The sequence below is a fragment of the Suillus fuscotomentosus genome (assembly GCF_016647785.1).
Source record: "Suillus fuscotomentosus strain FC203 chromosome Unknown F5891scaffold_55, whole genome shotgun sequence".
Taxonomy (NCBI): Eukaryota; Fungi; Basidiomycota; class Agaricomycetes; order Boletales; family Suillaceae; genus Suillus; species Suillus fuscotomentosus.
This window is the reverse complement of record NW_024539567.1, coordinates 211657-237648: the sequence shown is the minus strand read 5'-3', so window position 1 is coordinate 237648 and position 25992 is coordinate 211657. Positions and strand designations below refer to the sequence as shown.

General features: G+C 48.0%; 7 protein-coding genes across 7 annotated transcripts; 4 read left to right on the top strand and 3 right to left on the bottom strand.

The window, feature by feature from the left end:
* The first annotated feature begins 59 nt into the window (after window positions 1–59).
* On the top strand, window positions 60–1835 carry F5891DRAFT_1053977 (transcription initiation factor TFIID component TAF4 family-domain-containing protein). Its single transcript, XM_041362600.1, has 4 exons — window positions 60–232; window positions 292–337; window positions 396–618; window positions 668–1835. The coding sequence occupies exons 1-4, from the start codon at window positions 145–147 to the stop codon at window positions 1586–1588; spliced, it is 1278 nt and encodes a 425-aa protein (XP_041222036.1). The 5' UTR covers window positions 60–144; the 3' UTR covers window positions 1589–1835.
* An 8886-nt stretch (window positions 1836–10721) lies between these two features.
* Window positions 10722–11075, top strand: F5891DRAFT_958578 (uncharacterized protein; the record flags this gene model as incomplete). The annotated part of the gene is made up of 1 exon (XM_041375575.1): window positions 10722–11075. A coding segment is annotated over one exon (354 nt), but the record flags the coding sequence as incomplete, so codon positions are not given.
* Window positions 11076–11123: 48 nt separating this feature from the next.
* Window positions 11124–11276, bottom strand: F5891DRAFT_901738 (uncharacterized protein; the record flags this gene model as incomplete). Its single annotated transcript, XM_041373474.1, has 1 exon — window positions 11124–11276. A coding segment is annotated over one exon (153 nt), but the record flags the coding sequence as incomplete, so codon positions are not given.
* Window positions 11277–14064: 2788 nt separating this feature from the next.
* On the top strand, window positions 14065–16759 carry F5891DRAFT_1247081 (quinon protein alcohol dehydrogenase-like superfamily; the record flags this gene model as incomplete). The annotated part of the gene is made up of 9 exons (XM_041369827.1): window positions 14065–14440; window positions 14505–15022; window positions 15073–15102; window positions 15156–15338; window positions 15391–15459; window positions 15514–15645; window positions 15699–15954; window positions 16012–16074; window positions 16125–16759. The coding sequence occupies 9 exons, from the start codon at window positions 14065–14067 to the stop codon at window positions 16757–16759; spliced, it is 2262 nt and encodes a 753-aa protein (XP_041222033.1).
* Window positions 16760–17055: 296 nt separating this feature from the next.
* F5891DRAFT_594002 (uncharacterized protein) lies at window positions 17056–17811 on the bottom strand. The gene is made up of 4 exons (XM_041372398.1): window positions 17706–17811; window positions 17560–17653; window positions 17425–17507; window positions 17056–17372 (listed from the first exon to the last, which is right to left on the bottom strand). Exons 2-4 carry the CDS (start codon window positions 17590–17592, stop codon window positions 17216–17218), a joined length of 273 nt encoding a protein of 90 aa, XP_041222032.1. The 5' UTR covers window positions 17593–17653; window positions 17706–17811; the 3' UTR covers window positions 17056–17215.
* A 384-nt stretch (window positions 17812–18195) lies between these two features.
* On the top strand, window positions 18196–24588 carry F5891DRAFT_1053940 (uncharacterized protein). The gene is made up of 18 exons (XM_041362599.1): window positions 18196–18300; window positions 18363–19621; window positions 19674–19741; window positions 19772–20020; window positions 20042–20084; window positions 20109–20147; window positions 20169–20173; window positions 20195–20235; window positions 20257–20269; window positions 20291–20467; window positions 20489–20566; window positions 20594–20956; window positions 20978–21016; window positions 21047–21097; window positions 21122–22666; window positions 22755–22931; window positions 23008–23946; window positions 23997–24588. Exons 1-18 carry the CDS (start codon window positions 18263–18265, stop codon window positions 24501–24503), a joined length of 5631 nt encoding a protein of 1876 aa, XP_041222031.1. The 5' UTR covers window positions 18196–18262; the 3' UTR covers window positions 24504–24588.
* Window positions 24587–25933, bottom strand: F5891DRAFT_958652 (methionyl aminopeptidase; the record flags this gene model as incomplete). The annotated part of the gene is made up of 7 exons (XM_041375579.1): window positions 24587–24661; window positions 24716–24784; window positions 24825–24886; window positions 24926–25145; window positions 25200–25299; window positions 25348–25496; window positions 25547–25933. The coding sequence occupies 7 exons, from the start codon at window positions 25931–25933 to the stop codon at window positions 24587–24589; spliced, it is 1062 nt and encodes a 353-aa protein (XP_041222030.1).
* Between the last annotated feature and the right edge of the window lie 59 nt (window positions 25934–25992).

Here is a 25992-nt window from a genome sequence, read left to right as displayed (position 1 = left end):
TACACGCTTATTTAGCAAAAGCTTTAGATTTCAATAAAGCCAAATAACACAACACATGATGCATGCCTTCCCGTCGTGCCACTGTCGAACTCCCTTTGCACATCTTGCAGAATTCAACGCTAATTGTCTGTCAAAAGGTAGGCCATGAAGACTGAAAGCGAGGCTCCGAAGACCCCAACGCCCACGCAAACTCACGCTCAAACATCGTATACTGCACAATGGGGTACAGCACGTATGTGCCGTTGTCCAAACGTCCCCTGCGGTGATCATTATTGAATTTATATAATCTAGATATACCAATTGATCCTGCACTTCAGCAGCAATCTCAACACGCCACGTCAAGCTGTCTCTTTGTTCCTCTCCGTTCGGATACTCAATATATCCATCTTATCCAGAACAACTCCATATTCCTACCAGTACACTCACCACTATCCTCAAGCCGCGTATTCGCATTATTCATATGTTCCACAACAACCCCAAGTACAGAGGCCACAGGCCTCAACAATGGCTCCTGCAACAGCAGCAACTGCCCAGCCCGCAAATGCGAATAGTGGGATGGATACCTCCGACGTGGCAACGTTGAATGATGCTCTTGGGAGCGCGGGTGTTGATCTTCGGGTGCGTTGCTACTGGCAAGGTATTGGTTTCGGTAGTAACTATTCCGTAGGCAGAGGAGGAAAGCCTGCAGAGGTCCCATGACTCGCATCAGTCATATCGAACCTTCGAAGATAGATCACGCAAACAACCGACTACTCCTTCCTTCGACACACGCTTCTTAGGTACCACCATGCGCTCTATTGGTACGGAACACAAGGTGACAAAAATCCCCGAAGACTCGGTGAATTACTTGGCGATTGCCCTCCGTGCCCGCTTACAAGACCTCGTTACTACGATGGTTGCTGCAGCGAACCACCGTATGGACACCCAGTTTGACCGTCCGGCATGTCCATATGAGAACGGCACGCCGATGTGGAGCATAGTCGTACAGAGCGATGTCGCTAAGCAACTAGCTGCATTAGAAAAGATTGAGCGAGAGGAAGAGATGAAAGTTCGAAGAGAACGCAAAGAGCGCGCTGATATGGCTGCTGCGCATGCTGCTAACCTCGCCGCGCAAGCGTCAGGCGGCAATGCCATGGCCGTAGACGGAGACGAGGAGGGAGGTGCGAAGAAAAAGAAGAAAAAAGAAGGACCAGGTGTAACGGCGAGGAATATGTCTGAAGATGTGCGTAAAAAGATGTCGAACGCTGTCGCAAGTCAGGCTGCTGGAATTAGTTCGAAATATTCATGGATGAACGCTGCAAATGCCTCTACGGCCGCTGCCAAACCGAAGCCTGCAGCATCTTCGGCCGCTACAACAAGTACAGCTACCACTACGACCCCTGCGACTACCACAGCTCCTGCAGTGTCAGCAGCTCCAGCAACTTCATGGGCGCGGCCGTATATGGGGGGAAAGAAAGGCAGTCCGACATCACCACAAACAGCAGAGGACGATGACCGGATGTTAATCACAATGCGTGATGCAATGTTTGCCATCGAGAAGGAAAGGGGTCATGGAGGAGGTCGTGGATCCGCTCGTGGATGGTCATAGCCATTTGTACTTGCTTGTGTTGTTTAGATCGTCCGTATGGCTGATCGCTTATTTGCAATGCACCCATTTTGTGTCTGCACTTGAGCTTATTTTCATCTCAAGCATAATTTGGATTACAGTAATAGGACGGTGCTGGCGCCATGGCGAAATCGAAACGATGAATGCAGATTGCCACTTCCGAGATATCGTAGCACGTTTATGTATACGATAACATTGTTTACATTGACAGGCAAGCTGGTCACAAGCACATCTTCAGTCGGACGATATTCATCAGTGTCCCGGTGACAACTCTGCTCTGAGAATGTTTTCATTTAGAGGTCCAGGACCAGAATACTACTAACTTGAGATGTCCAGTTGTTTGTCGAAACCTTCTGGATCAAACAAGAACAAATAAATCCTGACCTGTTTAAGTTAACGACTTCGACTCCACTCCGGGAGGAATTCGGCCGGTCATACTGGTCGACGGCGTTGTGCTAAGGTTTCGCAGCAGTGACAGTTGCCTGAAAACAGATCTCAGGCGATGGTCGATACACAATAACACTCGCGTTGCTCGACCTCAATACTCCTCCAAATTCCTGTCCGTCAGTCATTTATCACTTTACCGAGGAATTATCTTCCGAGCAACATCGTTCGTGCGTGGGGAGAAAGAGTGAGATAGAAGTATACCCTTTTCTTTTCAGCGATACGATATCATCCGAGTCAGGCATCTCCTGGAGCCACATCCAAGCTTCACTACGTTGACCCTCACTTATGTGCAGTGAATTCCTGACCGTCAGGCCTGCGTCATTTAGAAACGTCACTCTGCGCTCGGGTATCGAGGAGGATTGAGCTCGCAATTTGTTATGGTTCAAACACTTACATTCTTAGTCTCGGCCCCACATCAACACCGCCCATCCGGTACATTTTCCCTCTTCTTCTACCACTCTCACAGTCTGCCTACACCATATGTCAACATGGTGGCCATTTCGTGCATGCCATGCACGGTCTATTGTTGATACTTTTCTATCAGGCAAACAGGTGTGGTGATTTTTTTTATTGCCGTCGTTGAGATCTCATGCATTCGCATTGCATCGCTGTAGCGGGTGCTCCTATTAATGATGATTGCTGGATACATAATGAAGTCTTCGATCTTCCTTTGCCTTATTTCAACGCGCACAGACAAAGACTGGGAATGATGGCCCAGGGGCCATTTTATGTTGCTGCTTCAAATAATCTGATTTTGCGTATGTTTTCCTATATTTTGATGTTGATTATCGTCGCTTGTCGCATTCTTATCCATGAATGTGGGCCGCTGATATGTTATTACTCCTTGATGGCATCTTAATTCAGCAGTTTATCAACGACGTCGGCGTTTGTAATTGTATGATCAGAATTTCTCTATCGAATGCTAAAATTACGCTGCCAGATGTCAGGCTTTAACGCGATTCGCAAGGTTTCATAATGTCGTCGGCCGAGCCTTGCAGATGCGTCTGTTTCTTCAACTTTGCCAGTGCCACCCCTCTCTGACTATCAGCCGTAGCCATGTTCGTTCTTTCACTCCACGTTCGAGGGCTTGTCGTCAGAGTCCTAAATTTCTCAAATACACAGCACCTTGTATAGATGGTTCTATAGACTGGAAGGTGGGAAATGGAAATCACTAATGGACGCTTTCCACAGAGAAAATTTGGATATGGCTGTGTGCCACCAAACAAGGAGACAAAATTTATCAGTATTGTGCAGCTGTCCTCCCATCCAATAATCAATTGCTTTTCCTCCGCGAGCCAGCCCCTTGGTAACATGAAAATCTTATCTCAACTTGCAGTGCCGATAAACTAATGATGAACTTCAAACAGGCAAAGCGACCGCCCATCTTCAAAATTGCCATTAGCTTTAGGCCTATCGCGCACTAGGAAGCTCGGCGCTATTCCTTTGAACACATTCACATAATCCGAACCCCGTTCTTAGCTAATTGCCATTGTCGCACCCGATGTCGCATGGCCTGGTTTCCACATCGATACAGCACGCCGCTGCAGCAAAAAATATAGTTCTGGATCCGATAATGACCCTGGAAGGGCATGACAAATATATTCGATCAATATCCTACTTTCCGGATGGCCGGCAAATGATTAGCGGTTCTTGGGACAAGACTACTCGGCAATGGAAACTACAGGAAGGTAAGGAGATTGAGGAAGCACGCAACGTTTGTGAATGGGGAATCTGGGCGGTGGCGGTATCCAGGGATGGACGATGGGTTATCACAGGAGGCGGAGGTCTCGGATCATGGGGAGCTCAAAGTCGTTGAGGTTGAGACAGGAATTGTAAAAAAATTTGAAGGTCACTCACGAGAGATCAGCTGCATAGATATCTCCGCAGACAGCAGGCTCCTGGCGAGCGGATCATGGGATCGCACCACGCGAATATGGAGCTTGGGCACTGGTGAACTTGTGGCTGGTCCATTCGAGAGTATTGATTGGGTGGGCGCGGTTCGTTTTTCGGCAGACTCAAAGAAGCTCGCAGTGAAGTCAGAGGCAGGGAAGTGCCTTGAGGTGTGGGATCTCCGCGCAGAGACTTTGGACGTTAGAGTTGGGGAATTCGGTGAAACACCCTTCACATCTGCGCCAGTGTTTTGGACAAACAGAAACAAAACTATCATAGCCGCATTCACCTTCACGTTCGATGATGCGACAACGATCTATGAGTTCGACGCGTTGACACTGGAGACTGTCGGAGCCGCCTTCGAAGGGCATACCAAGATTCTCCGTGGTCTAGCACTTTCATTTGATAATGCTCTCCTCGCAAGCGCTGCGGACGATAACACAATCAAGCTCTGGGCCTTCGAGTCCCGCCAGCTCCTCGCATCATTCAATGCTCGGACTCCCGAAACCCTCATCCTTTCACCCGACTCCAGTCAACTGGCTTACACGACAGGTTGCAAGATCCGTATATGCAATATTCCACTCAATATCCTGGCCAGTATCGGACGTGCACTTGAAGCACGGGGAGGTCACGGTGTACGCATTCGTCGCATATATTGTCATCTGTGCGCCAACATTTCTTTACAGGGCAGTGCAGACAAAAATGCAAGGCTTGATCGCCTGCTGAATGTTCGCATTTCATGCCTTTTTTGTTTACACAACTTATGCATTGCCGTCATTGCAGTCTCACACAACCCGTCGTTCTCCTGCATTTGGCCGTCACCGAACGACATCGCCGGTCATATTGTTCGCCAACAGGCCGCACAGACCTCCGCCTGAAATACACTCGGAGCAACCCGTTTTACTACATCACCTTCGCAATTTTTTCGCTTCTCTTCTCGTGGAATCGCCGTTCCTCCTATCTGGAAAGATCAGGCTCATGATCCACTAGATGTGTGTCTTTGTTTGAATTATTCGCTGTTAGATTGATGATCTCCCGCCAGTTCTCCGCCATACCCTCCAACCGTGTTCTCTTGGGGCAGGCCAAAACTCACTTTGATGATGTCAGTGTCCACTTTTGATGAACACTCGATGCATTATTGACTACACGTTCAGGTCGAAACAATTTCCATGCCCTACCACTCTGCACATGGCGGCTCACAGCACACACAGCAAGCACATCCTAAAGAGGAAAGTTTGCACCTCTCGAACAGAGCTATGCAGTTCCTGCAGCAGCACTTATCCTTCTGTAAGACAACACTCGTTCACGAGCCACCGGTCGTTGATGTTGCAGCTGGACGCAAGTTCACGGTAATGGGGATATTCTAACCTCTCCTTCCTTGTTTGTTGATCGGTGCCCTACAGCGGCTTGCTGCTGCCAATTTACCTCAATATAAGAAAGTTGACGACACCCGACATTCATCCAAACGGCAGCCTGGGGTGCTGCACGACACCGAGTCCTGTGACATTGATTCACTCCCGGACGTGCATTAGTGCAAGGCGTTCTTCTGCTACTATTCGTGCTGGTCTCGTGGCAGACTGAGGATCCCTCCGCGATGGCACTTGGAGAATGCAGACCCACCTCAACAGGATGGCACGACAAGAACCGGTCGTGGTGGGGCTCGCTGTCACAACTAGTCTAATTATGTTCGTCGGATGTCCTTTTAAATTTTGAATTCGGGAGGTGATAGAAATTGTCTTTGTAGATCTCAGTGCACTACAACATTCAAATATTAAAAAAAACATCGTGAATTGAAAGCTGACCCCACTCATAGTGCTTTAATCTTCAGGTTGCTTCCAATGATTGGAGTGGGCTACAAGGGGCGGAAGAACTGCGATTCTAATCTCTGGCATCTATCGATGATTCGATCAACGTCAGCCCCTCCTACTGAGAACTGTAGAGCTGCAGGCGCCGAGCACTTGAGTACGACGTTGAAAGCAAATATTGTCTAGGCGCAGACAATGTGCACCAAGACACATGTCTGCGGTTATCTTCTGAGTTCTGACCAACTGAGGAATCTTCCGCATTCAGTCACGTTGCAGCCTCAACTTGGGTTACTTGCCACAGCGCCCCATATCCCAGATCAATGATGGGAAGTTAGTGGTCACGATGGACCGGCGCGGCTGGCAACGTACCTGCCTCTGGCCATGGAAGCCGGTATGGCCTCAACCTAATATTGATAGATGCTTACGGTACGAGGGACCTCTAGTGACTGACTAAGCTATGCAAAGGATGGCAAACACCCGCCTGCACCGTGACCGTGACCCAAGGAAAGCTTCCATCATCTTTTCCTGAGAACGTGGAGTGGACAAATGCATATACATACCGTCGGTGCGACCTTTTGTAATTGTGGTAAACCAGTTTTAACAGACTGATTAGTGCGAGATTGGCATTCAAACGTAGGAATCTTGGCGGCGGTTGTGAACCCAAAGCAAGAAGCGAATTGGATGGATAGAAGCACTGCCAGCTAGTATCCCACTACAGGCTCTAGCACTGCCATGCAGCAGGGACGCGTTAGCACAACGTTAGCAGGCAGGCATGACAGCTGTGCTCACTGAGTCACTCTTTTTCCTAGCCTTGTCATGGCAACATCAAACTCCCAGTTCCGAACTCTTAACTCACAGATAAACTACGATTCACTATAGAAGGAAACACTGCCGAGCGAGTCGAACATCATCAAAATCGTACATCAGGCAGACAACACGCGAGGAAAGCGCGCCCCACCAGTGCTCATCCAAAGACACGTTCCCCAAACTCGGCTCTCTAGACCATGGCTTCTACATCAACAAAACCCGCGGCTGCAGGAACCAATATGAGTCTGACACCAGTACTGACCTTGGGGGGACATGAAGAGCATGTTCAATCCATATCATACTTTCCGGATGGCAAGCGAATGATCAGCGGATCGATGGACAAGACTGCCCGAAGATGGGATCTGCAGGAGGGTAAAGAGATTGAGGAGGTGCGGGATGTTTGTGAGCGGGGAGTCATGTATGCCGTTGTGGTATCAAAGGATGGTAGATGGGTTGTCACTGCTGGTGGAGATTTTAATCACACTGGTCCTGGGGAGATCAAGGCCTATGAGGTTGAAACGGGGGTCATTAAAACGTTTCAAGGCCACACACGAATGGTCACTTGCATCAACTCCTCTGCAGACAGTACACTACTGGCAAGCGGGTCATGGGATGGCACAGCACGAGTATGGAGCTTGCACACCGGCAAACTGGTGGCTGGGCCATTCAAGAGCATTGATTGGCCGGGCGCAGTTCTATTTTCGCCAGACTCGAAGAAACTTGCAGTCAAGTCAGAGACTGGGAAGTGCATCGAGATTTGGGATGTTCAATCACAAAAATTGGATACGAGAGTAGGGGGATTCAAGTTCGTCGGAAAACCCTTCACATACACACCACTTTTCTGGACAAACCAAAATAAAAACATCCTGGCCGCGTTCAGCTTCACAGATAACGACATTCCCAGTATGATCTATGAGTTCAACGCGACGACGCTGCAAACTTCTGGAGATCCTTTCGAAGGGCACACCGAGATTATCACCGGATTAGCACTTTCATTTGATGGTGCTCTCCTGGCCAGTGCTTCCAATGACAACACCATCAAGCTTTGGGCATTCGAGTCCCGCCAGCTCCTCACCTCTTTTAGCGTCCAAAACCCTTTCTGCCTTGTCTTTTCACCTGACTCACGCCAGCTGGCTTATACTACCCACACCGAGAAAAAAAATGACAATAATATCTTTATATGCAATACTCCGGCCAGTACACTTATTCGCCGCTCTGATTGATATTTCTCATGCGCTAATATTCTCTTACAGATCAGTGCGCATATGAAGTCCGACCCCGGTGATCTACTGAAGGTATCTCATTTTCAACTTTCTATTCGTTATACCAGTCACCCATCGCCATCATTGCAGTTTGATGCAGCTCATCGTTTGGCTGCGACGCGCCGTAATCCGTCGACATTGCCCGTCATAGTCAGACCGCCAAGATCTTTACCTGCAGTAGACCTACGGCAACCCATTCTCCTTCGCATTCGCAAACTCCTTCGCTTGGGTCTTCCCGTTCAAAATGGTCAGCCTCTTGATCCTCTAGATGTACGTTTCATTATCCTGTTTAACTTTTACGGTTCACTCAGTCGCGCTGCAGTTCCCTGCTACGTTGCCTCTACCCCCAAACTTGTGGCATTCAAGTGTAGATTCTCGTGAGAATGTGAGCCTCTGCTCATGCAATCATTTTTCAACTCACACTGTTTTAGTCTCGAGTTACACCGGCATTGCCCACCACCCGATCCTCTTTCGCCACCTCCACTATCTTCACAGCACACCCAAATCCTCTTCGTGCTGCCCGGTCTCTGCCATCTGTCATTAATGTTCCTCACGCTCAGGCTAAAGAGGTGTGCTCAGTTGGTTTTTTTCATCGAACTGGAAGTCTCATGGATTGATTGCAGCGCAACGCCGCAGCAGGTGCTCCCAAAAAAGACAATAATATAGTACCTGATGAATATCTCGACCCTCCTTCACCACATCCTGATTCACAAGAATCGACTACTGCAGTACAATCCAACACCGGAGAGCATGGGGGTGATCGGTCGTGTTTCTGTTTCTAGGTGGTTTCATTGATATCATTCGCGCATATTATATATGGTTGTATCTTTTTCATTATTTATGAACGTAGACCGTTGTATGTTTGCATTTCTTATCTCCACTATGGTCCAGGATATTGACGAGAGATGCGTGCAACATATCATTGGTAACTTGCCGACGACTCACACCGAGATATCAATATCCAAATTTCGGAAATTGATCCCATATACAACCAGCTTTCCTTCCTTTGCACACTTCTTAAGCCACACCATGCAGAGCATTGGCAGTCGTGCTGGATATGCTTAAGTTACAAGTCGACGAATGTGACTCAGCTATCATAGCAGAACGTTCCTGTGTAACGCCGCAGAAACCTCGGCCACATGTGAGCCGAACATCACTGAAAACCAAGATCTATGATAAACCCTTATATACACATTATAATCCCAACAATGTCTATAATCGTATGAAATATGGCAGTGCAGAAGCCATAGTCTTGTATAGAAATATATTGTTATCCCTTGCGACCAATCTTTATCATGATTACCTGTGCCCGGCATTAGTTGAATGAATTTGGCTGTGTAAAAACTCAAACGGATTGATAAACACGCTAATTGCTGAAAACAAGATATATATGTGTAGAACGCTATCCCCTATGACCAATAATCATCAAGATGGTTTTCATTTAGCATTAGCTGCATGAATCATGTCGTGACAGTACTAAAACTGTACTGAAGTGGTGAAGCATGTTCGAAAAAGTGTCTCTCATTTAGCATTTCTAGCACAGAGCATCAGCAAACTACAATCTTCTGTGCAGCTCTGTACAGAACGTCCCAGCAATGTAGTAAATAAACCAAAACAAAGTCGCAATTTTGGCATTTTAAAATGCCAAAGGCAGGAATTGAACTTGGAAGACTACGAGCAAAGTAACAAGACATAGTTACCACTGCACCATAGTGCCTTTGATATCTAAAAAATACAATAACATTTATACCGATTTTACTCAAGCCTCATAATGTTTTCAACAAGTTGTACAATTTGCTGTTGTTCAAATCTATCACTTTTATGTTGTCTAATGTCTCAAACTTCAAATAGATCTTTTCTTCAGTGAAACATTACACTAAGCCTTAGTTTAGAGCAAAGCTTATTAAATTTTTGTACAACTTGTTGAAAACATTATGAGGCTTGAGTAACATTGGTATAAATGTTATTGTATTTTGTTGATATCAAAGGCACTATGGTGCAGTGGCAGGCTCCTTCCCACCACTGGTGGAGAGGTAAGGGTGGCGTCTATTAGTGCGGGTAGTGAAGGCTTAGTAAACCGGAAACATGCGCAAATCTTTCAAACCCAGCCGAACCTTATCCACCCAACCTCTCCACCAGCGGCTGGCACAAAATGTTTGTAAACAACGTCAGCCACAGTCGGGAAACCCAGAAAGAGACGGCGGAGGTTCAATTTAGATATTGTATTGCTAACGAATTTATATATATATATATCAATCAATATGTCATTATCCGACCCAGTGGACGATGTTCTTGAAACCCTGCAGCGCGTCGGCATTTCAGCTTCAGAATTTATACTGGTGCTTCTCTCGAGTGAAAAATATAGCGCTCATCTGGCTGTAAAAGATATACTCTCGAATGGACGTGAAATTGTTAATGCTCTTACAAAACAAACTTCAAGTACTCTATCGAATTGGGCTACCGATATTACGAAGGACATCTGTGCACAGGAGATCCTTAACCTTACTGCTAAGGGTAGCGGAACTCATTTCGATGTGACACACATTACAGTGAAGCAACTGGAGGATTTTAGGGTGGCCGAGTTAGCCATAATCATGGAGAATTATGCGCCAGTAACATGGAACTTACTCGACAGCATGCTGTCTGCGAGAACACAATCTAATACAACAATTGGGAGAGATCATGATGGTGACGTCATCATGGAAACTAGCAATAGTGATGAAGAGGCTTACTGGGAGGAAGTTGGGGAAGGAGATCTTGAGGGATCGTTGATATCAAGCCTTGCCAACAACATGGAATCTGAGAGAACCAAATTGCAAAAACAACGGGCAGCAAAGACCTTGCTTGTGTGTTATTTCACCACCTTCCAGATCAATATTACTGACATCGCTATATGTAATCAAGAAAAAAATCACCGTTCTGAGCATTATGATGAGAAGCACAAATCAGCGTTCAAATACCTTGCAAAGTCTACTCGGGATGTTCCTACAATCAACGCACACACCACAAAAAGTCATCGAAACGCTGGAGCGGATGGGTATATCAGTGTCCGTAAATGCTATTCTTTCCGGGACGCAATCGTTAGCAGCGCAAACCCACCAACATCTCCGGTCACTCGGTCGGTCACTTCTCGTGGCATATGCCTATGACAACTTTGACATAGACCTGAAAACCCATGAGCACAAGATCGAAAACTCAATGGAAACTCTCAAGCATCTAACATCAGGTCTGATGTTCCCAGATGCTTTGTTGCCCTAGTTGGTTGAGTGGAGTCACGACAATCAGAATGCCTGTGTCCCGGAGTGTTAATGGTGACCAGAAGGCAAGTGTTTTACCCATCCCTGTCCCTGCGATGCAGATAATATCACAGTCATTTTGCAGGAAAGCATCTGCGACTTTGAGTTGCCACAAGCAGGCTCTCTTGCCAAAACAATTATGGAGCTTCTCTCGGATAGCAGAGAAGCTAGGGGCTTCAGCCGGCATGAGACAGAAAAGGTCAATTTCTTGGGAACAAACCCATATAAACTATATATTTCACGATATATTTTTTTACACTAAATTGAACCTCTGCCGTCTCTTTCTGGGTTTCCCGACTGTGGCTGACGTTGTTTACAAACATTTTGTGCCAGCCGCTGGTGGAGAGGTTGGGTGGATAAGGTTCGGCTGGGTTTGAAAGATTTGTGCATGTTTCCGGTTTACTAAGCCTTCACTACCCGCACTAATAGACGCCACCCTTACCTCTCCACCAGTGGTGGGAAGGAGCCTGGTGCAGTGGTGACTATGTCTTGTTACTTTGCTCGTAGTATTCCAAGTTCAATTCCTGCCTTTGGCATTTTAAAATGCCAAAATTGCGGCTTTGTTTTGGTTTATTTACTACGTTGCTGGGACGTTCTATACAGAGCTGTACAGAAGGGACCAAGCTGTGGCTCTGTAGGAGCTGTAGAAGGCCATTGTAGTTTGCTGATGAGGCTCTCCTGTCCAATAAGTAAAAGAGATGGAAATTCTTGCCATCTGTACCATCATATGGACAATTGTTTCATTGGCATCATGGTATTGCGGGTTTTATACTTGATTGGCCAGGAAGTCAGATTGGGTTATATAGGATTATACAGAGACACTCGGTACAATACATGTAGTTTATCAATGCCTCGCCAATTCTCTACCCTAATCTCATCATCAACACTGTCTGCAGGAACAATAACATGGGTTGAACCACAACAGATATCGTTAGTGCCTTGAAGTCCAGTGAAAGCAAGGTGTCACGGCAACTTGACACTATTGTTTCCTTATGCAAAATTTGCACTGCTCAAGTGGTTGACTGAGTTTGGCGGTGCCGGTGTACAATCAAGCTCGGCGGTGCCAGTATAGGATCGAGTTTGGCGGTATATAATTGAACTCGTGGTACCATAGGATGTAACAGGATCAAGTTCAGCCATAGGATCGAGTTTTTGGCCATGGAATAGAAGTTGGTCGCAGGGATCAAATCCAAATATGAGATCGAGTTCAGCCATATCATCGAAGACCAGTCATCCTTAGACAGAAACATAGACCACGACATGACATATCCTGTTGCCAGACCATGTAGTACAGTGCGACTTTCTGGATGGCATCCTGTTGAGAAACTTGCAGGAAGTAGCATTAATGAGTGATTGAAGGCAGAGTAGGTGATAGTGGGGATTGTAAATAAAATCTGAGTCAGATCCTTACTTATCAATGACCAGAAGATATGCTCGGCCGGTGGTGACTGAGGTCTTGACCCTTCCCAAGGGAGTTGTACCTCGTTCATTTTGAGATCCGGTGGTCAAACTATTTCAGAATAGGAAAAGAGAAGGAGCAGGGTCGGAGCCGGGTAAGGCTGCGAGCTTCGGCATCAGTTGCAGACAGCTAAAACCAACAGAGATAACAGCAATTTCGAGCATCGGTCGAGGACACGTGGCCAATGTTGACTTTGAAGAAAGGCCAAAATGCAGAATAGGTTTCAAGTGGGATTGAGGGATCATCCAGACCACCATTCACTACTGCCCGATCCCAACAACCGCCAGTGCTTAGCGCACATGCCCAGCGCATGTCAGCAAATGCTGACGTGGCTCAAACATATGCGAACCACACCGGAAGGCGCCAGAATGAGAGGAGTGGAGGAGGGCGAGAAGGAGATGAGGGAGAGGTAAGTTTAAGTCTTGGGTACCTATGGAAATGAGGTAGTTAGCAGCATAAAAATGCACAATACATATTACACGCACCTCTGCAGCTTAGAGAAAGGTACCCACAATCCCTCAGCCGTGTTCAACACCATCAATCTCCAGTAAAATGTCACAGCTCATTCCAAGCACCACATCCCTTCGAGCTTTTGACAGACCGGCAGTGCCTGTTCGAAAAGTCGGCTCAATGTCCAGTAAGAGATGTTAGGACCTCAGAAGCGAAGAAGGATGGCACTGACTGCGTCTTGAGATGAATTGTTGAATCAGAAAATATGACAATGACGAGCAAATGTAGCGAAGCCATGGAGGACGAGTGCAACTCACAGTGGTGTGTGTGAGTTTTGTGTGTCTAGAATTTTTGAATAGATCAGTGCCATATATGTTGAGCGTATGCCTACAGCATCGACGTCTTCCTATCATTCTGCACTGCTATATAGTATTAAGCCATTTTTACGCATGAATGCAAAAACTATACCACCAGCTTAGAATTCAACATACTGTTAAATTAATGTGTCGAAACAACAAACAAGCTCACGGATCAGGAAAATGATGCTTGATAAGTAGGCCAATACATGGGCATATAAGGACAACACAGATTTCGCCAACCTTATAAGGTAAATATTGTCATACTGGGTTATCCGGTTTTCAGTGATGAAGAACAAGGTGAAGCCATACACCAGGGACATTAAAGGATATCATGCAGGGTACCTGCCAAGCGCAATCTGAACAATTGATGCAGCATGCCTCACGTTCAACCTGTTCCTTCTTGGTAACATCAAACCCTCATATCAACTTCCATCAACTCAGGCTGATGATCAGCTCCAAGTCTAGGAAGCAAAGTGCTCTCGACTGAGTTGGGAATCTCAACAACTACTACTATCAACGGCAGCACACGAGAACTCACCACCACTCCTTCAGACACTTTTATCTAAATAATCCATCCCCAGGAAGCTGGCTACTTGCAAATTTCGCCTGCAAAAACACGGGCAATGGCATCTACATCGACACAGCCTCTAGTTGTAGCGACCAGTATGACTCTGACACCGATAATGTCATTGAAGGGCCATGAACGAGGTGTTTCATGCATGTCCTACTTCCCAGATGGCAAGCAGATCATCAGCGGTTCTGGGGACAAGACTGCTCGAAGATGGGATCTACAGAAGAGTAAAGAGATTGTGGAGGCACGAGATGTCTGCGAAGAGGGCGTGTATGCGGTGACGGTATCAAAGGATGGTCGATATGTTACCACTGGTGGTGGAGAGATGGATACCAGGGAGCTCAAAGCCTGTGAGGTCGAGACGGGGATCGTGAAAGCTTTTCGAGGCCACTCAGAGAGAGTTGCCTGTGTTGATATCTCTGCAGACAGCACACTATTGGTGAGCGGATCATGGGATACTACAGCGCAAATCTGGAGCTTGGACACTGGTAAACTCGTGGCTGGTCCATTCGCGATCCTTGATTGGCCGGGCGCAATTTTATTTTTCACCAGACTCGGAGAAACTCGCAGTAAAGTCAGAGGTGGGGACTTGCCTTGAAGTCTGGGATGTCCATACAGAGACTTTGGATATCAGAGCAGGCAAATCTGGTGGCAATTTGAACATGGCATTTGCGCCAGTGTTCTGGACCAACAACCTGAAAAAGAGAACCATCGTAACAGCATGCAACTTCGCGAATGATGAAGAAGCTACAATGATCAATGAGTTTGATGCATTGACTATGGAGATTGTTGGAGCTCCCTTCGAAGGCCACACCAAATGTATCACCAGTCTAGCACCTTCATCTGGTGGTACTCTCCTCGCTAGTGCTTCCCAAGATCATAGCATCAAACTGTGGGCCTTTGATTCCCGCCAGCTCCTCGCCTCTTTTCATGTTCAGGATGTCAAATTACTCGTGCCCTCACCTGACTCACGCCACTTGGCTTACACCATCACTGGTCGTGACATCTGTATATGCAACACTCCACCCGCTGTACTAACTGCGCTGGAAGCGCAATCCACCCTCCAAAAAGTATGTCCTTGCGCAGAGTCTATCTTCTGTACACTGACCTACTCTTTAAGTCCAATAAAACTCTTGAACATTTACTTCAGGTATGTGCCACATATGGCTTGAGCGATCTATTAATTCTCATGAATCATTGCAGTCAGATGCCCGTCGTCCTGCTGCAGTGCGTCGTAACCCAGGGACGTTGCCTGCCATATCCTTCACCCCCAGGCGGCAAAGACCTCCAGCTACTACAAACCAGCAACAACCAATTTATCTTCGCCTTAGCAAGCTCTTTCACTTCTCCTCTCGTCAGACCAATCAACCTCGTGATCCCCTAGATGTAGGTCGTTTATGTTGGTTCTTTCACAGCTGACTCAACAATGGCACTGCAGTTCCCTGCTACACTACCTCTACCATCCAATTTATCTCTCTCGCAGCAGTCTGCAACTCAGGTGGAGAATGTCAGTCTTCAATTTTGGTAAACTCGTAATGTATGACTGACTCTGTATTTCCAGTTCGAAATAAGTTCCCCGCCTTACTCCTCAAACGGAGTTGCACAATTTCTACGGCAGCACCTTCCTTTCCTCATACCTAGACATAGCCATGGGCCACCGGTCATTGATGTCGCAACCGGGCGGAAAGTCACTGTAACGTAGATATTCTCACACCTCCTTCCCTTTTTCTCATTAGAGCCCTACAGCGTCTTGCTGCTGCCAAATTACCTGAATACAGGAAAGTTGACGATACACGACATCCTCCTAGCCAACAGCCCAGGGTAACGCAGGACATTGAATCGTCTGACATTGATTCGCTCCCAGACGTGCATTGGTTCAAGGTGTTCCTTTGCTATTATTCATGCTTTTCTCATGGTAGACTGAGGATGCCACCACAATGGCACTTGGAGCGTGTTGACATACCCCACCAGGATGGCGTGGCGGGTAGCGGACACAGTGGTAGTTAGCTCAATGCGCACCCATCTAGTACCCTTGGATATTCTCAGTCTTCTATACCAGTACGCTTTGCTGTCACTACTTCTTCATCTGAGGGGCACACTGGTGGCACACTGGTTTGGTTTCGTCAGTCTTGTTCTCGCCTGATGGCACTCACATCGTGTCTGGTTCACAAGATTCCAATGTCCAGCTGTGGGATGCAGCAATGATGCTGCCATTAGGTGAACCCTTCCGAGGGCACACTGGTTTGGTTTTGTCAGTTTCGTTCTCTCCTGATGGCACTCGCATCATGTCTGGTTCACAAGATTCCACTGTCCGGCTGTGGGATGCAGCAACAGGGCTGCCATTGGGTGAGCCCTTCCGAGGGCACACTCGTCTGGTTTTGTCAGTCTCGTTCTCGCCCGATGGCACTCGCATCGTGTCTGCTTCAGAAGATTCCACTGTCCGGCTGTGGGATGCAGCGACAGAGCAGCAATTCCAGGAGCACATCGAGATCCACTCCTCCGCATTCTCTTTGGACAGACGTCCCACCACACCTTGCATTTGCTTTGCATCAAGCTTAGAATATTATGCACTACAAGACCCTGCTGAGCTACTCGAGGGCACTTCTCATCTTGATTCAAATCCTGTCATGCTGAATGATGGATGGATGAAAGCAGCCCACCATCGGCTGTTTTTCTGGGTACCACTTGCTTCCCGAGAACGCCCATTTTATTCTCCTAGGATTGCATTTACGATACCCAGGGGGCAAGAGATTGATTTGAGTCACATGGCCCATGGAGAAAACTGGTCGAATTGCCGAGATGTGTGAGTTCTTAGCCTTGACTGTACCTTGTATTTGCTGAACCAATATTCTAGCGCTATTTGCAAATGATCTCATTGTAATAATACCCAGTGTACGGTTTTGTTTTATGTCGATTCTATATCTGCTATTGGGCTTGAATTTGAATTTGTTCGCTATCGTCGTGGTTGCAGAGTGGACGTTTCAGCAATAGCATAGCACAAGTACCGTAGAGTAATGATGGCGCGATGAGGTTTACTGCTCTAGTGCTCTCTTCAGGATGCCATAGAATTCGACATCCACAAACTTTTGTCATCAAACACAAGTAACAGCATGATTCTTTGATACAACATCGACTTACTTACATTTTTGTCTTGGTACCAATTATTCCAAAATAAGTTTGACAAGTATTGGAAGTCCTCCAGGCCCATGAAGCTCTCCTTGATGCTTCTTGCCGAAACGAACTGGTAGAAGATGCTAATACTCTCAGCTTTGTCGTTGGTCCCACTCGTTGGTCCTCCTCCAACGAATTGTTGGCCCACGACCGTCCGCGCCAGGGCATTGCTCGTTGTAATTGACGTTGCCAGCAGCGTTGCGTAGCTTGTTTGTGGCCGTCCGAAGGGCTCTGCGATCTGCGGCGAAGCTGGAGAAGACGTTGTCAGTCAACGTGATATCGTAGAGACCTTGCGACTCACATAGAGTCGGTCAGTGCATAAGGCGAGGTGTTATCGATGAGTTCCAGAGTCTTCTCATAATTCGCATTGTCATATACATAAATCTGAAAAGTTGTTGGTACAATCTGGCCGCATTTCCAGACAAAAAGCCATTACAGTAACGACAGGACTAAATATTTCTTCTTTCATGGTGATTGATCTTCGGTTGGAATGATGGTAGGTTGTATGAAGTAGCCCTTGGAGTCATCACCTGTAGGATCATGAGAAAAGTTGTAGGTGAGTCATACTACTATCTGCCTTACCAGTGCCTCTGATAAGAACCTCCCCTCCCACATCCTTAGCTTTCTGGATGAAGCCGATTGTTTTGTCATAAGCTGGACGGCCTCTGCGATGTTATTCAGTGACTAACACTAACCCAGGTGACCCTGCCGGGATGTCGCGACCGGCAGCAGACGTAGTGGTAGTTAGCTTAATGCGCACCGATATAATTTCTCTGGATCTTCTATGCCGGTTTGGACACTGTCGTTCGTTTTTCGTTCCTCAGGCTGTATAGCGACACGAACTGGCCTCACGTCCTCAGTCCAACACTCGCAATAGCTCATGAGACGTCTGACGGTCCGAAACATTCAATACAGTTGCTGATATGCAGTATGTCACGCACCAAGGTGTTTTTATGGTTTCTTTGACAAGCCTGAGGCCTGAGGTACCGTACATCTTATTGACATTAGTACAAAATTGAATTGGCTCGCGTTATTTGTAATTGTGCTCTCTAGATCAAACAAAACCAAATAACTTCTTGTTCCAACTTGAAGCAGACAGGTCGCGGCCTTCAGGTTACCCTGACTCGCAAGGTTTCGCAATGCCCGGAGAACCATCGCGGTCGACTCTTATAGATGTGTATGTTTCTGTCCTTTTTGTTTACCATGCCACTTTTTTTCTCTGACTATTGTTCTGTGCAGAACGAACCAACAATTACATTCCTTCCTGTCTGGCAGACTCGAGGGCTCGTCCCCAGACCAATTGTGTGACATCATATCTGCCCGTTCCTTGCAACTTCGAAATGTCGCCAAACCTTATGGACGGCCCACACCGGCGTCACGAAAAGCGGTCGAGGCTGGCTCAGTCACGCTCACGGATGGTGTTGTGTTGCAAGTCGACGAAGTCGAGAGGGAGTTCACACTTGCAATTAGTGCTCGGTTCGGGATCGACGAAATTCAGGCTTTTGTTCTCCTTCGATCATTTCTATATAATGAAGGTCTTTCAAATAACGGAGGCTCAACCGATAAAGGCGTTGTGGACGAGCTCATCGCAGCTATCACGCCATTCTACTACTCCGAACGCCTCTTCGTATTGCGCGCCCTCATTCCACTGTTCCGTGCCCACGAAAACACTGGCGACTCAATCCATGCCGTTGCCACGAAGTGTCTTCCCAGAATCCTACAAGACAGTCGTCAATTCGCACTCGACCTCATAACAGAATATCTTCACAAAACGGAAATGGACATCCCAGAGGTTTTGCATGCCGATGCACGTATCGCCTCTCGTTGGGCTAAACAGAACATGAAGGAGCAACTCGTGACGCTAGAGGTGCTCTTTTGGACAGTCTGGGGGTATGTTCCTTGCGATGGACCTTTGGTTGTTCGAATATTTGAAGCTGCTTACAACACGAACCTTGGCTCCTCGCAGAAAAACTCGACCCTTTTATTAGATGATGAAGGCAATCAACTGCAGCATGATTGCGCGGCGTTATGGATACTTGTCACTGTAGAGGTCCTCGAGCTGGAGAGGGTGGCAGAGGATGGAGGAATAGAGATTTCGGCAACTCCTTCTGACAAAACGTTCTATCCCTCTTCGCCAGAGTCGCTCAGGCGGATTCATGAGATCGTGACATCCAACCTGTCCAGCCAGCACGCGTGCACACACCTAGCATGGGCCTTCGTTCTGTCGCGGTTGACCTCAAAAGCTGGTCAATTGAAAGAGACTCCAGAATCGTATCGCGGGTTTTTAGACTCCCTGCATCCGCACCACAATCGCTCTAAGGAAAGGGAGCCATCGCATGTACTTATGGCACGGGCAGCTTTCAGTCCTGAAGCCGGACTTTTCAAGCTCTTGTTGACTCTCCTTACTACCTCCCCATTGTTTGTTACCTCCGTTGCTTGGAAGACAGGGTCGACTGTAACCGACCCAAATGCTATTGCATTCCGCTCTGTACTCAAAGGTGACAACATTTTTCTGCGTGAAACAGCACATTGAAGATAATTTTTCCTCAGGCTTTGTCATTGCAATGGTTGAATTGGTCCCTGTTGAACTCATTCCCGACTTCGACTCTTTGGTCGAAGTCTGGATTGCGCTATTTGGGCGCAGCGAGTGTCAATCTATAGCAGGGATATGCCGACAATTTTGGCAATCGGATTGGCGGCAGGGCCTTGCACGTCGCGCCATATTTGATGTTGCACGAACACGCTTCCCAATTCACTTCCGGCCGCTCATCCGCCTTCTTCGAGCAATGACTGCGTCTGGATTCATTGATACCGATCCACTATCCACTGCGGCATCGTCCAGCCAACCTCCTGCTGACGAAAGTGATGATGGTGACCGTGAGATCTGTAGTCGACATGTATTTTACTACGTGGATAAGTTGCCTACTTTCTCGCTGGTCATCCCCCTGGCATCTTGCACTGGTCCTAATGCTGTCTATGAGAAAGCACAGGCTGCCGGTCCATCCTTCGCATACACAAACCTACGTGCTATTCGCCTTCCTGGAGGCTCCGTGATGCCTGCGCGCTCGAAGGGTCGGCTGTTGAGTGGGGATGGTGGGGATCATATTGCAGTGTGTTGGCAACATGAGCACAGCGGATGGAAGGTGGTTTTGGACGTGCTTACTGAGTACGTAACTCGGCGGAGGATGTATACGGGCACCGTGGACCTATACCAGGACGTTGCCTTCGGCCGTACCGGCCCTGGATCTATTCCTTTGACGCTAAGGCTTGAAGACGTCGGGATGGAGATTGATGAGGGGGGCGATGAAGCACTCGCGACAGATGCTCTTGACCTCATTCGCAGCGTCATCCAAGACAATGAAGAGCTGGCGGAAGAGCTATTGGAGTCTCTCGAGAGCGGTGGTGACCCTAATAATTCTTCGGACAATCAGCCGCCCGACCTCGTCCATCTCACGACAATGATTCTGGAGGAAGCCCTCAGTCGCTCACAAGCTCGAAGTTTTTCGCGAACTCAGCTAATCACATCTGCAATGAGCGTTCTATCAGCACTATTATCCTTGCCAAAATACTCTCTGCGTGTATGGCTCTATATCCGTTCAACCAGCGTGCTGTTTGGCCCTAGTCGTACGTCAGGTTTCGCGGCAGTCGCTCTTCCAGCAGAGCGGATCTCTGGTCATTATACAATGACTCTCGCATTGCTCAATCTCGTCCAACAACTCCTCCATGAAGCGTTTGCGTCCGTGCTCACAATTCCACTTGACAATCAACGCCTTAAACAAGTGAAAGAGGAAGTTCTACTCCGAGCAGCAGTGTTCGTCCATGGGGAGATATGGGTAGAACACTTAAGTTGGAAGTATGCCCAGCTTGGCGACAGGTTCGAGATTGGACGACGAGTGTCTTCGTTTTATGGCTATGTTCTCAAGCAATCTCCTCCTGCTTTGGGCGATCGTCCCTTCCCTGCCTTAAGCCAAGCTGTCGCTGACGCTCTTCTGCATAAGGCCACGACGTCAACTATCAATCCACTTGTATCATCGATAGCGGTTGCCCCCCACATCCTCAGCACCCTCTACGCTTCCCGACGCTATGGCGATGCCAGACGTCTGATCTACCTGCTGGAGTCACACCTCAGTCTCACTAGGCTAGTCCTTAGCTACAAGCAGTCCATTCCCTATTCCTCGAAACCGTGTCTTCTAGAGCAAGCTCTGTGCGCGCGGGTAGCAGGAGGCGCTGGGTTCACGGATTCCACGAGATCCAGGATAGATCCCGTCGACGTCCTGGCAAATTATGTTAAAGGGCGGGATATCGGGACAGCTGTTCCGCTAGAGTCGATCAGAGTTCTTTATGCTCTCTGCGCATCCTTGTCTGTGACTCAGCCCTCGCCTGCGACAATCATCGGTCATCTCTCGAATCCAGAGGCCACTGTTGCATCGTTCGTGCGAATTGTACAGCACCCGTACGAGGATCTCGCACTGCGCAATGCCGTTTGGAACTTCATAGCCCTTGCCGTTGATAAGGAACCAGCATTAGCCAACCTCTTCGTTACAGGACAATTCCGGATTCCGAACAACAAAATCAAGAGCAAGGAGAATGCTAAATCGCAAGGAGAGGATGATTCGAAGAAGCACATGAGCGCCCTCGAAGTTGCTAACGAAACGCTCACTCGGTGGACAGACTTGTGGGAGGCCAATCCCCAACTCTTAGCATCGGTGTTTCGCTTCATTTACGTCGTGTGGCAACACGGGCTTGAACACAAAAATCTCATCGATACTACTCGTGGTAATGACGAGTTTTGGACCAATGTGGTTGCTGTTGTTAAAGAGGAGCTCGGTCCCGACCCTGACTATGAGACAGAGACATTCATCATATTGGACGACGAGCGCCGATCAAGTCTCCACGAAGCAGTATCTGTTCAGTCGTATCGCAACATGGTGAAGTCATATGCTGTGCGTGTCATTGGACAGGACATCTTCCTTCAGCCACAGCCTAGGTCCTGTGAGCCCGCGAAGAAGCCCTTGAGTTACAGCAAGCTAGCTCCATCATTCAAGTCCGAAGATCAACTCAATGAATTGATATTAGAAGCAAAGAGCACATCGTATGACCCCAGTCTTTCTGATAAACTCGGCGCGCAGCTTCAGCAGGACTTCCCGGGCCTCTCCCTTACTCACCTACAGTCGCAGGATCTCAGCGACGAGCGGCAGTTTGGCGATGACTTCATGTTCTCCATAGCACTTCTTCGCAGTCGTATGCAACAATGCCTGTCGGGTGATGATAGGGCAAATGCAGTGGAAGAAGTGGAAAAAAGAATCGCGTCTTTGAATCTCAATCTCTCCCTCACCTACGCTCAGACGGCTTTGACGGAGTCGTGGCAGTTCCTTTTGCATCAAGTGCTGCCATTTGTGCGGCCGGTGCCAGAGATCCGTTCGAACCTGCTATCACTCTCTGCCACGATATCCGGAGACCTAGCTTTGGAGAAAAGATCGGGAGACATGATGGCGAAACTCCATGGCACGCGACTCAATTTGTTGCTATCAATTCTCGAAGTGGTCTGGTTCTCTGATTCGGATACCGACAAGCACATCACGTCTTTCATGAACCTCAGTGGATAACATACACAAAGTCTTGTTGAATGAGGCACAACCTCCTTCTCAGTCATTCCTGGGACAATTATCCGTGCCTTTCCATCAAATCCTGCTCCAGGTCATCTACTTCTGTGTTCGCCAGTGCCGGAATCTTGCCAGGCGACCTAAGGTCCTCACCGCTAGCAGGCGCATTGCCATTTCTGGCTTGGTGGACGCAACGCTTCCACTAGTGATTGATGCTCTCCTGCCTCACCTTTGACTCTGCCCGTACACGACTTGATCTCGATCTCGATCGGGATATGGAGCTACTGGTTGCAGTCTTCGAGCAATGCACGCGTCCTGATATCAACGTCTCGTCTGTAACATGGTTGACTCGATGTCAAGAAACGGATGTCATCAAATCAAGCTTGGAGTTACTCACTCGGACAGATGTGATCGGCCTCACAGATCTGCCCCTGCTGCGCACACGCAGGCAACCTTTGTACGCGCCTCACATCCTCCTATTCCACATGGCTGTAGTAAGCATATCATCCGGGGCTGAAAGATTCGCCAGCGAAGGCATCATTTCGGCATATAGTAACAACGGGATTAGCCTTGCGGCAAGCTCGGGGCAAATCGATGTTGTGTTGCCTGAGCTTCCTGGAGAGAGGAGCCCAGCACACAAGACATACTGCTCGATGATAGCCATAGTTTCTGCCATTGTCTCTGCCCTTAAGCGGCAACACCACTTCTTCGACGCAGAGGCCTGCGGATTCGTACAGCTGTATGGCAAGCAGATTATCCGGGCGCTGAGCTGGAGTGTCGGTGATCCGATTACATTACCATTGTTAGAGGAGATGGAACAGGTCGTTGGCCTCTTTTATGCGCTTGCGGAGAGTGCTCCTCCTACTGCCTCCCCAAACCCGGCAGTCGTCAAGGTCCTACGTGTGTTCACGACCCACGCGCTCATGCTCCTTCAGCAACTCAACTACGCATTGACGCACCCTAATCACATCGCCAGTCTCTTGGAACCGGTGACTGCGGAAGAGCGTGCGTTACTGGAAAAGGAGCCTACCGCCGCATCTTCCCTGTTATCAGTGGACATGGCCGACCTGCAGAAACATCCGTTGACTGCACGTCTCGTTCATCGGTTATTTAGGCTGTCAAGCTCCGTGGTGTCTACGCTGATTAGCATCAGCCGAGCGTATGACGTTCTTCTTGGTGAACAAGAAGAATGGCCCGTTCAAGAAGCAGTGGTAGTTCCTGTGCGTACTTCACGTTCTGAAGCAGAACTTTATTCACCGTTTTCCTGCAGCATTCCAAGGTGGTGCCGGGGGAACCAGCATCTTTGGGGACCTTGCTTGAACTCGCGAACTGCACCCTTGATGTCCTACGACACCTCGTCGATCGCCCAGCAGGTCAGGCCATCGCCCCCCCTGCGTCCCTCAAAGATACGCCGCTTGATGTGCAGGAAGGCATGCTGACAGCCCGAAAGACAGTGGAAGCATTGCTCGTGTATGCGGCAACGCAGCTTGCGATGTGGCTCTCGAAGCCAGAATTTGACGCTGCTGAAATGGACTCGGAGGATCACATTCCACAAACCATGGATATGCGAGAAAGTTCAAAAAGACCATCTAGGGCACTCACAGACAGAATCAGGAGGGGAATGCCGGGAGAGATGGCGACGGATTTGGAGAAGTTATTGAAGCAAGCGAAGCCTATTCTGCAAAAGAGCGTCGATGACAACAGAAATGTCAAGGGGGATCTCACGCAGGTGCTGCTTAGGTTTATGAGTGAGTGGGTAATGACCACGCCGTCGTAGATGGGTTAGGTGCTATGCAGATGTATCAAAAGTAACATTATATTTTTCCCATTGCCAATTTGTCCTAGAGGTGAATAAAACCATCACTGCGTTAAAACATCTACACCAGTCTCAGTAATGAAAATCATATGTTCTGCTTGAGCGCTTCGTGCACAATTCTGCTTAAGACAACTGTTAGGAAAATATTCGGGCTTATAGCAGGCCAGTCGCACCTCCGTCGATGCAGTCCAGCCGTCCGGAAAAATCCAGACACTAGGATTAGAACCTTGAACGAGAGAAGGCTGAAAGAAACGGACGTTAGCAATAGGTCACGACATGCACTGAGCTGATTGCCTCAATGGTAAAGCAATGCCCAGGAAGCATTACGCCAGGTTCTTCATTTACTGCGAAGCAAACGTCAATGATACCATCAACACGGGAACAAAACATGGACTTGCGAGTGTGGTATATCCAAGGAGGTCGGTGGAAAACGGTCCCTATGCCGTGCCCAGCGAAGGCAGGACAGACAGAATGACGGCTGTTTCGGACAATTTCATGTATAGCCCTGCCAATGCCATTGAACGGTCTACCAGGTCCGCAAGCGTTAATACCAGCCTCGAGTGCAGCATTTGTCATTTGCACAAGATCTCGGCCAGGTTCGTCCTATCATGCAAGTAAATCACGAAGAGTGTAATTGTTCTGAGGGATGTTTCTTACAACATCTCCGACGAGGAAAGTAGAAGAAGTATCACCGTGAAAACCGTTGAAATAGACTGTCACATCAATGTTAATTATATCCCCATCCTCGAGAGGTCGACTGTCACCTTGTTGAGTCTTGAAATACAGCTCGTACAAAAGCACTCACTCATCTGGTATGCCATGCGAAACAACATTGTTGACACTGGTGCAACACGAACGTGGAAAGCCCTTGTATAGTAGTGGTGAAGGATATGCTTCATGCGCAATTATAAAGTTGTGTATTGCGGCATCTATCGAGTTGGTGGTCACACCCGGCTACCAATGAATTATCTTGCATCTGCATGGTAAATATTAATGAATCTCACCTGCACAAGTGAGCCAGCATACTGGCGCACATTCTTAGCAAGTGTCGCAGCTGCTCGCAGGCGCTTTTCGTCTATGCTACCCAGAATTATTCTTCCGTCTCCTTCGTATTGCTGCGTATGGTCTATCTCTGATGACATTGGGGGGTCGAGCTGCACCGCATATTTTGGTCGAACGATATGACTTGGAACTGGACGCTGGGTTATATGGGAGACGCCCCACACGAACGGCTCCTCAGGTAAGATGACATTGTACGTCCCAAAATCCTCGGCTTCCCGCGATTCATCAGAGTCGAATGCAGGTGATGTTGTTATATATCTTTTCAAATAGCTGCGACAGACAACTGCCGAGCGTAGACGAGAAAGAAGAGGGGGGAACAACTTGTTCATGATCATGAGCGGACTAACAAGTTAAGAAGAAAGTTGGCGGCGGGCCGGACCGCATGCCT